We start from the raw sequence: 10,289 nt of genomic DNA, 5'->3' as shown, positions 1-10,289 counted from the left end.
ACAAAATCCCACGTGACTGACTCTGTTCTCAGGCTATCATGGCGTCTCCCAGTGGGAAGGGAGCCCGAGCGTCGGAGGCTCCTGGTTGCGGGCCTCGGCCGCTCGCCGCAGACCTGGTGGACTCGGTGGACGACGCCGAGGGGTTGTACGTGGCGGTCGAGCGCTGTCCGCTGTGCAACACCACCCGCCGGCGGCTGACCTGCGCCAAGTGCATTCAGAATGGCGATTTCGTGTACTTCGACGGCCGCGACCATGAGAGGTACGGGGGCCGCCACGGCCCTATTGTTTCTTCCCGGGGTGTCTCCTCCGGCTCCGCGCTGGAGGCTGGAGGCTGGAGGCTGGAGGCTGGAACTTGGAGGCCGAGGCCCAGGTGTGGACCGTGGAATCCCGCGAGAGGAGGTGGAGACAGCGTAGCTAGTTTGCTTCCAGGGAACAGGGTCGGAGTTGGAGGCTAGATTAAGTTGCCATTGCCTCATAACCTTCTCGAGAAGAGCCTGACCCCACCGTGCTCCTGGGTACTAGTGAAATTGGATAGATAGTGACTCTAGACAAGTTCCCCCCTGTTGCCGCCTTAGAGTTGAGTTCTTGCCACTTTGCTGCACACCCATTCAAGGCTTGAGTTAACCTTTCCCTGACATGGAAAACACATTCATTCTCTAGAGGAGAGACCAGAAGGGAATCAAGAGGGACTCGAGCCCCAGGGCCCTGTGCCCCAGCTGGATCTTGTTATCAGACTTGCTTACTCTGTGTGAACTGGGACGAGCCAGTTCCCTGACTTTTGGGGGGATGTTAAGGATTTTGGGGATGCCTTCTGGCTTTGTTTTAAACTTGGGACGAGGAGCTGTAAGCCCTTAGTTAAGAGAATTGAATTTACGCACCTGTTTCGGCCTTGTTTGGGAATCAAAACAGAGCTGTAAGTTAAGATAGTTGAAGAGTTAGTGTGTCAAATTGAAGGGTCTCTCCTAACTTTTGTTTCAATAACTTAGCGTCAATAATAGTAAGATAGCTAAGTTTTTGATCGCGAAAGTTCAGGTATTAATTCACTTACAGTAACCCAATAAATTATCCCCAATTTATTGCTGAGGAAACTGGTCTGTAAGTGCCTTTACCTAGGTCACAGAGATAAGTGTAGAGGGAGAATTAAGATCCAGTCATCCTGAACCCATATACAGTGCACTTAACCACTAGTTTGTACAACCTCTATATTTGGAAATGTTTTGAGTTCCTAGTATTCCTCTAATTATGAATGGAGTTTGCTTCTTTTTTTCTCTTGAGATTTGTAGGATATAATCGTTGGTTTGTTGTGTCTCTTTAATGCACTCGATGACTTTAGAAAGTAATAAGTGGTAGCTTTAAAAATTAAACCAGTTTTTTCATTTAAAGAATACTAGGTATGAGATGGAAATGTCTACCTGATGGAGGTTTTCAGTTATTCATTTCTGGACCCTCTGTCTATGTTTTCCCACATCCGTTCTCATGACTTAAATAGCATCTACATGCTGAAGACTGCCACACTGTATCTCCAACCCAGACCTCTCTGGAATCTAGAAAAAAGCTGCCTGCTCAAAATATGTATTTAAATTAGTAATAAGTATCTCTGTCTTGGCAAACTGAGCTTACTATTTTCCCTCATACATCCGTTCCTCCCGTGCTCCTGCCAACCCAATAAATGGTAACCTCATTCTTTGGTAAAGTCAAAAAAAACAACTACCAGTCTTCTTGACGACTCTCTTAAAGTCACCCTAACTAAAACAAATTCTGTCCACTCTTCAAAGCCTAAGTCCTTTTCATCACCTCCTGGGCTGATCCACCAAAGGAATATTGCCTCTTGAGCCCTCGCTTCCACTTTTGCTCCCTCCTGCTTTTACTTCCATATTGCAACCAGAGTTAACAGTTCACCATCATTCCTCTTTGAAATCTTTCATGGGGTTCCTGAAAATTTTTGCCAAGAAGTAAAAAAGCCAAAGCCCTTAACCAGAGTTCTATATTACCTGTTCTCTGGTCAATTAAATAATAGTTTGTATTTACTCACACTGCTGTACCACCTTGGCCTCTTTGCCAGTCCTCAAACACACCAAGAACACTTCTGCCTGGTGGCATTGCAGTCTTGTTCAGACTGCCAGGAGCTCTTCTCCCAGAAATCTTAAGGGCTGCCTTCTTTGTCTCCTTTAGGCCTCTGCTCATTTATTAAAGAAACTCTTTTTGACCATTAAAAATAGTTACCTCCTTTATTGTCTTCCATAGCATTGATCACCATCGATGGCTTACATATTAATACGTCTAACTGCCTTCCACTCCAGTAATGTAAGTTCTATGAGGGCAAGACTTTTATCAGTTTTGTACTCTGCTGTATCTTCACATAGTAGGTGCTTATAAGTTTTGTTGAATGATTGAATGAATCTCTCCCTCCTTCCGAAACTTAGCCTGATCCTGAAGCATTTCATTTTTATTCATTGTGATCCCTTTGTTACTAAGGAGTTCACTTTAGATTTTCCTCTTCTCTTATTCCATGGGATCCAAATCATAGGCAGGTCTAATTTGATTTGCTCCAAAATAGATCTTGAAACTACTTTTAGTCCAGACTGCCATCCTTTCTCTCCTGGCCACTTTCTTGGTTCCTTTTATTTATTTTTTAATGTTTTATTGATTATGCTATTATAATTGTCCTGACTTTTCCCCCCTTTGGCTCCTCCACCCTATTCCCTCAGCAATTGCTCTGCCATTTTCATGCCCATGGGTCATGCATATACATTCTTTGGCTACTCCATTTCCTTTACTGTACTGTACATCCCCACAGCTGTTCTGTAACTACCTATTTGTACTTCTTAATCCCCCCCCTTCTTCACCCTGTCCCTCCCCCTCCTCATTCTGTCCCTCCCTCCTCTTATGTGGCAACTATCTGGTAACTAACTTTTCTCTTGCTGCCTTTAAGAGTCTCTTTATTTTAAACCTTTGGCCATTTAAATATGTGTTTTGGAGTGAGCCTCTTTGCATCATCATAATTGGGACTCTGTGCTTCTTGAACTTGCATGTCTATTTCCTTCACCAAATTAGGGAAGATTCCTTTCACTGTTTTTGCAGATAGATTTCCAATTTCTTGCTCTTTCTCTTTTCCTTCTGGCATCCCTATCATACGAATGTTATAACGCTTGAAATTGTCCCAGAGACTTTTTAGAATATCTTCATTTTCTTGGAGTCTCTTTTCTTGTTTTGCATGGTTGTTTTTTGCTTCCTTATGTTCTAAATCATTGATTTTATTCTCAGCTTCATCCACTCTACTGTTGTTTCCTTGTAAATTGTTCTTTATTTCAATTAGTGTATCCTTCATTTCTGACTGGATCTTTTGTGCTGCTGAGGTCCTCACGAAGTTATTTGAACATCCTTATAATCAGTGTTTTGAACCCTGGCTCTGATAGATTGCTTATCTCCATTTCGTTTACCTCTTATTCTGGAGTTTTGATCTGTTCTTTCATGTGGACCATGTTTCTTTGTCTCCTCATTTTGGCAGCCTCCCTGTGTTTGTTTCTACATTTTTAGGTAGAGTTGCTTTGACTCCATGTCTCAGTGGTATGACGTAATGTAGTAGGTGTCCTGTAGGATCCAGTGACACAGCCTCTCCTATCATCCAAGTTGGGGACTCAAGGGACACCCTTCATGTGGGCTGAGTACACTCTTCTCTTGTAGTTGAGCCTTGGTTGCTGTTGGCAGGTCAATGGGAGGGATTAACCCAGGCCAGTCAGCTGCAAGGATTGGCTGTGACCACTGACCACCACCCTCTGCCCTCCGTGGAGGATCAGCTGTGTAGGGGCAGGGTGGTGGTGCTCCGACGTGGTCTGTGGCTGTCCACTGGGTGTGCTGGTCATGGGGTTTCTCAGGTGGTGCAGGCTAAGATCAGCCCCCAACTCTGTTTAGCCTGGGATGCCCTGTTTGAGCTATAAAGCAATCTGAGATAGCTGCTACTTGTGTTGGGTTTGGAGATTCCCAAGTGAAGCTAAACTGAGACTCTAATCTGGCTGCCTCTGGGGCTCACTTAGGCCAGCTGTTACTTGTTTGATAGGACTTAGGAGCCAAGATCAGCCATTCTTATGGAAAAGCAGCTTGGGTGGACCTGTAAGTAGGGTGGGGCATAGCCTCTGGTGATCTCCAAGGCAGGTCAAACAATGTTAGCCAGGTTGATGGAGTCTCAGATATGGCACTAGCCTGCCAGCTCTATGGGGAGAGGGTTTAGCAAAGGGACAATGGCCTCTGCCTGACTTGATGCCAGTTTCTCCCTGTGTACCACTGGTTTCTTTCAAGCTGCTACTGTGGGACTGGAGCTCAGAGGGAGTGAGTCTGAGTAGGTGAGTGTGTGGGTTCTTTAACAGGAACTCTTGGGGCTTCAGCAGTTTCTTCCACTGACTCAGTCTCTGCTGGTTTTTGCAGCCAGAAGTTGTGGAGACTTACCTTCCTGGCACTGGAATCATAATCTGGGGGACCTGGTGTGGGGCTGGGACTCCTTGCTCCCAAGATGTTCCTCCTGGATTTTTATCCACCACAAGTGGGTGAGGGACCAGCCCATTCCATGTCTGTGCCCCTCCTACCAGTCTGGATGGATGTGGTTTCTTTAATTCTGTAGTTGTCAGACTTCCATTCAGCTCAACTTCTGACATTCCTGAGTGATGGTTCTGTATTTTAGTTGTAATTTTGATGTGGTTGTTCAAAGAGGGGAGCCATGTCTGCCTATGCTGCCATCTTGACTGGAAGCCTTCCGCTCCTTTTTTTAAACCCGTCCATCTCCTCCCCACCCTCCCTTGGGCCTCCACACGGCAGCCACTGTAGAAATGTAAATCAGATGATGTCATTGTTTTGCTTAAACCTTTTAATGACTTTACAGTGCATTTAAAATAAAACTCAAAATTTAATTAATAAAAAAAATTTAAGCTCCTTACTATGGCATAATAAAGCTACGTGTGACTGGGCCACTGCTTACCTTCTAGCTTTGGCTATAAGGTTGAGTTAAAAATGTCAGCTTTTGGATTCATACTGCATTCAATTGATTCCAAGCTCCACCACTTGCTCTGTGGTTTTGAACAAGTTTGTTAACCCTGTCTATGCTTGCTGATTGCATTTGGAAGATGGCAGGGTATCTAACCCCATAGGCACCTGGTAGTGACTGCGTAAGAGCATGCATTCCAGTCCGTAGGATGATGTCTGGCATGTATTAACTACTCAAAATAAATTGTTGCCATGCGTTCTCCCTCATACTCATTCGCTGCTTCATAGTCAGGGCCTCCTCTCAAATCCTCAAACACATGAAACTTTCCGACCACTGAACTTTTCTCCTTTCTGTTCCCTCTGCTGGAACACTGTACCTCCTGCCTGGCATCTTGTCTTTCTGTCTTAACTTAAATGACTTCTTTAGCTAGGCTTTCCATGACCTTCACTAAGGTAGGTTCACACTTCCACCTCCTCCCCACTATTTCTTACTGCATTACTCAACTGCTTCTGGTACTGAGCACGCTGTGTAATGTTATTTATTTCATAAAGAAGATCTCCACGTCCAGAATGTAGTTTCATGAAGGCATGAATTCTGGTTCTGTTCAGTCAGATCACCAGTGATTCATGTAGTGGGCATATGGCTGAAGGAATAGCAAAGGTAATAGACCTTTAAAAATACAAATTCTTTGCTAAATCTGAGCATTAGAGGGTTTTCAGAATAGGGATGTGTTCTGGTGGATTTCTTTTTCTGACTATGAAAAAAATAAAGAACAAATACCAGGAACATTCAAAATTGAGAAATAAAAAAGAAAATCTAGGGTCCAGGACAACAAAACTGCCCAAGTGCGCTTGCCCACAATGGTGTTTCCCTTTTCATTGTTCCCTTTTCTGAACTGTCTATTCTTTGAGAAGAGGTGTTCGTTTCCATCATTCCCAGAATAATGCCAAGCATCTACTAGGAAGAAAGAATCTCTCAAGGCCCAGGACCGTTATCCTAATAGCCAAGTCATTTTTAATGAACTCTTCACTGGGTGCAGTTTTCTGCGTAGTCTTACAGAGGAGAAGGGTTGGTCTCTGCTCTCAAGGATTTATACTGACTTACTCATAGGCCTTAAGTTCTGTGGGTCAGAGAGGTACATTGTGAGGTATTTGGTCTGTATTTATGAAAGTTTTGTATGCTGTGTTTTGCTTTCAGACTCTATGAAAAGCTGCTTGCTAATTGGGAAATCACTCTGAATAAAATATGGAGACTTAATGGCAGTTTAAAAACCCTTGTTTATTCTCTTCAGTAACTTAGCCAGGTCAGCTGTGCCTACATGGGTCGTGAATGTGGCAGTGCACATGCAAGTTCCTGTGAAGGCATTTTCTTACAGGTTTCATTAGTGGACTAGCTGAATATATAGGTTTTAATGGTTTAACACTTCACGGACAATTAGATATTAAAGACTAAATCTCTCTTGCAATCATTAGTTCCTTTGCTCCTAAGAAAGGAGCATGTGTCTTTATATAATTTTGTGAAAAGTATGCGTTGACAGATAGACTGTTTGAAAAATATCTAAACTCACTACTTCGTTGTTCTGTGTTCAGTAGTGGGAAGACTTCCTTATATCATGGTATCCTCACCAACGCTTTGTTTTCCTTATCTCCCACTTTGGGTCCAGTTCATACACAATGCCCACTTCTCCACCTTTTCATCTGCCTTTTAACTTGTGTGCTTCTTTAAGAGATGAAGAGGAGTGATATTAAGCAGTACTGTCAACACAGTCTTTGGATCGTGTACGGGTGAACATTTTAAACTTGCAGCTCTTTTGATAGGAACATAATTCTCTGCATTATACATTTATCTGACACCAAAAATAGCATTGTTACTCAGTAGAGAACTGACAGGTTGAAGTCATCTTTCCAGTCAAAACTGGAAATCAGTCGGTTACTGGTTTATAGTAGGCGTAGGGATGGGATGGGGAACATCACCTGAGGACACCCAGGAACCGCAGCTACAGGAAAATCAGCCTCCTGGTTTTGGAACCAGTTATTTTATTATTTTTTAAAGATTTTATTATTTATTTTTAGAGAGGGGAGAAGGGAAGAAGAGAGGGAAAGAAATATCAATGTGTGGTTGCCTCTCACACCCCCTGACTGGGGACCTGGCCCTAGCCATTTCGGAAGCAGTTATTTTAAAGTGTGGATTAAAAAGGCAGACACATTATTATCAGCATATGGATATTGCTTTTATAGATACATTTTCAGGAATGAGGTACCACTGCCTTCACTGATGAGTTATGATTACACTTTTACCCAAAAAAGTAGAAATATGGCCACTAAACAAACTGAAGTGGGATAAAGGATGAGCAAGAAATTTAGATGTTAGTGAAGATTTCAAGAGGAAGACATCCAAAAAATTACCTTTTAGATATTTCTGTTCTGCCTGTAGTATTTTGGTTGTCAGTAACTATAGCCTCTTGAGAATTGAGTTCCGGGGCCACCTTCGTCTGCCCCAAGCAGCGGGACAAAAGCTCTGGGGGGGGGGCTTTAAACACGAACTCATGGGCCTTACTGCTCTTTGACTGTCCGGGAAGAACCCCCATCCCGTGCAGTTACTGATCACACACCTACATTTGTGGGGCGCCTAAGAAAATGTGACTTTTGTTTTTAGTCAATATCACTGGCTACTGTCATCATTATACCTTTTAGAATTTATAAAAGGTTTTCATATTTATTATCTGCCACTTATTCCCTACCATAAACCCCAGCATTATTAACCTGTTTTGAAAGTAAAGAAACAGAGGAATATGTCTTAGTCCTGGACAACACTAATTCTTAAATTCACTTCCAGATCCAAACTCTGTGTGTGTGTGTGTGTGTGTGTGTATAGTTCAGTTTAATTCATTAGTAAGATTAAGTGGTAAATCACTCATTACAATGGAGAAAAGGGAAATACGAGTATGTGCTAAGTGCCTTTACCTGATGCTTTTGCGTTTATCTTGTTCAATCCCCGTAACCAAGTCACATTCTTCCCATTTTACAAGTGAGGAAACCAAACAGTAGCTCGTTTCTGTTTTCTGTTAATGACTTAACCTTCATTCCTGCCAGGGGGTATTTTTCTGCACTTTCTCATATTCTGAATATTCTGACAAAGAACCATCCTGGTAAGGACCATGTTTTTTCTCTATTGCATTTGTCCATAAACATCACACCCTTGTATCCCTAAAGAATTTAAGGGAGAAAAATTTGATGGAGAGTAGTTTTGTTAGTATCCTAATTTAAGAAATACTTCGTTTTTTAACTGTCTCTACCGAAGTAGGGAGATTGCTGTGTCCTCTTCTCCCGGGAGCATCTGTGTCCTCACCTCCCTGAGAAGCCTCACTGCCTTATTTCTGTATTTCTATATGATGTCTGTCTGATGAAATTGTGTGTGCCTGTTACAGAAGGAAAAACCTACAAGATATTTTGTGTGATAAACTCAGCGTGAAAGTGCCTAAAATATTCCTTCCCCCCTCCTTTTTTTAAACACAAAATACGTGTCGTTAAGTGTTGTTTGAATATCATGGCTATGATGAATCTTTCCACTTGTGGGAAACCATATTGAGATAGCACAGACTTGTGGAAAGTTTGATCGCCTTTCCGGGAGTGGCGGGGTAGAGCATGCTGAGGATGGATGAGCGCGGCTGAGCAGTTGAAGTGCTGCCCCAGCCACATCGCTTGCTATCATCTGTGTAGCTTTGTTAACGCCACTGAATTTTAACTTCCTTCGGGAAAGATAATGTGACTCATGAAGTGTTTGGTACAGTAGGAATTTCATCTGTTTATTATTCCTGTGTCCTCTATATATTTGTTTTAAATTTTGATTCTTCTGTCTGTTGTTTTTAACAAGGCCCAGGAGGATCAGCCAGCTCTCTACAGAGCTGGACAGAGTTCGTCACCATCCCAGTTGGTTTGAGTGCAAAGTGGAGTGTGTTTTTACGACAGGTCTGAAAGGAGGTCCTTTATAGCTTCTGAAAGCGAGGTTTGATCCTGTCAGTGCTGTGTGCGTCTGGGTTGATGAGTCTTGTCGGTCTGTCATCAGGGGATGGGAATGGGAATGTGAATCACCACACTAAGTAAAATATCCCAGAGTATACAGTCAGCTGCCGAATACGTCATTAGAGTCTTAATATTCTTCATACTACCTCATTAATTCCTGATATTGTGGAAGATCCTTTGCTGTGCAGGCACATAGGAAAGGTCTGATAAGCTGACTGATGAATATGTGAGTTACTCATCGGCAACTCACTGGTTTCTGAGTTTTCTAATACCATTTCATGCAGTTCCCACCATACTGGCCACGGCCGTGCTACCCAGTAGAACTTCTGCGGTGATGTTCTGTAGCTGCAACTACACTGTAACCATTTGGGGCTAGTGAAACAGTGGGTAGTAAAACTAAGGAACTGAATTTCTAATTTAATTTTAACTCAGTCATATAAGTATATAATTGTGTCACATATAACACTGCTTCATTTGCTTTTTTGTTTAATATATCACGTATTGTACCTTTTCAGTGACTGTTAAATGATTATAATTAGACCGTTTTAATCCCTTCCACTTAGAAGTAGATATTTTTGTGTATGTTTCAAGCATGGGGTTATAGAAATAGTATTTTAGAGAGACTTCTAGATCAGCAATTTTCAACCTTTTTCACTTCATGGCACACATGAACTAATTACTAAAATTCTGCACAACACCAAAAAATGTATTTTTTACTGACCTGACCAAAAAAAATAGGTATAGAGTTTGAGTTATCCACACCAACAGCTACTGATGTGTTGGCTATTGTCATTTTTTATTTGACAATCCAAGGGAGAGAGATCATGCCCTGACTGGGTAGCTTAGTTGGTTAGAGCATTGTCCCCATACAGCAAGCTCGCAGGTTTGATGCCCAGTCAGGGTATATACAAGAATTGACTGATAAATGCATAAATAAGTGGGACAACAAATTGGTGTTTCTCTCCCCCACCCCCTTCCTCTCTTTCCTTCAAAGCAATAAATAAAAAAGAAAAGGGGTCAGTGCCTCTGAATATATAAATAGGTATTGGATGTTTTAAACATTCTTGCAGCACACCAGTTGAAGATTGCTGTTCTAGATTATTATAAGGAAGAGATTTTTAGGTTCTGTTAAACTGTTTTCAGTGAGAGAGAAATTAAGGAGACGGGTGAAAGCTTGCTCTCAGCCTCCACACCCTGTTACTGTGGCATGTGGCGTTACCCTTGTTTCCCTGTAAATAGTGGGCCACTGTCAGCTTGGTCAAAGATCAGTTGCACAGTGTTAGCCCTACAGT

At 42.4% G+C, this 10,289-nt stretch overlaps 1 protein-coding gene across 1 annotated transcript in view; it reads left to right on the top strand.

Moving 5' to 3' along the window:
• The first annotated feature begins 21 nt into the window (after positions 1-21).
• The window catches only part of ATG14 (autophagy related 14), a 29,993-nt gene continuing 19,725 nt past the window's right edge, over positions 22-10,289 (top strand). Inside the window, exon 1 of the mRNA XM_037054357.1 lies at positions 22-259. Coding sequence (XP_036910252.1) covers positions 39-259 — 221 coding nt within the window. The 5' untranslated portion in view covers positions 22-38. The remainder of the gene's footprint in view (positions 260-10,289) is intronic.

This window comes from Sturnira hondurensis, unplaced genomic scaffold (assembly GCF_014824575.4).
Source record: "Sturnira hondurensis isolate 20B ecotype Veracruz unplaced genomic scaffold, ASM1482457v3 Scaffold0008196, whole genome shotgun sequence".
Classification (NCBI taxonomy): domain Eukaryota; kingdom Metazoa; phylum Chordata; class Mammalia; order Chiroptera; family Phyllostomidae; genus Sturnira; species Sturnira hondurensis.
Note: the sequence above shows the minus strand (reverse complement) of the source record. Positions and strands in the feature narration are given on the sequence as shown.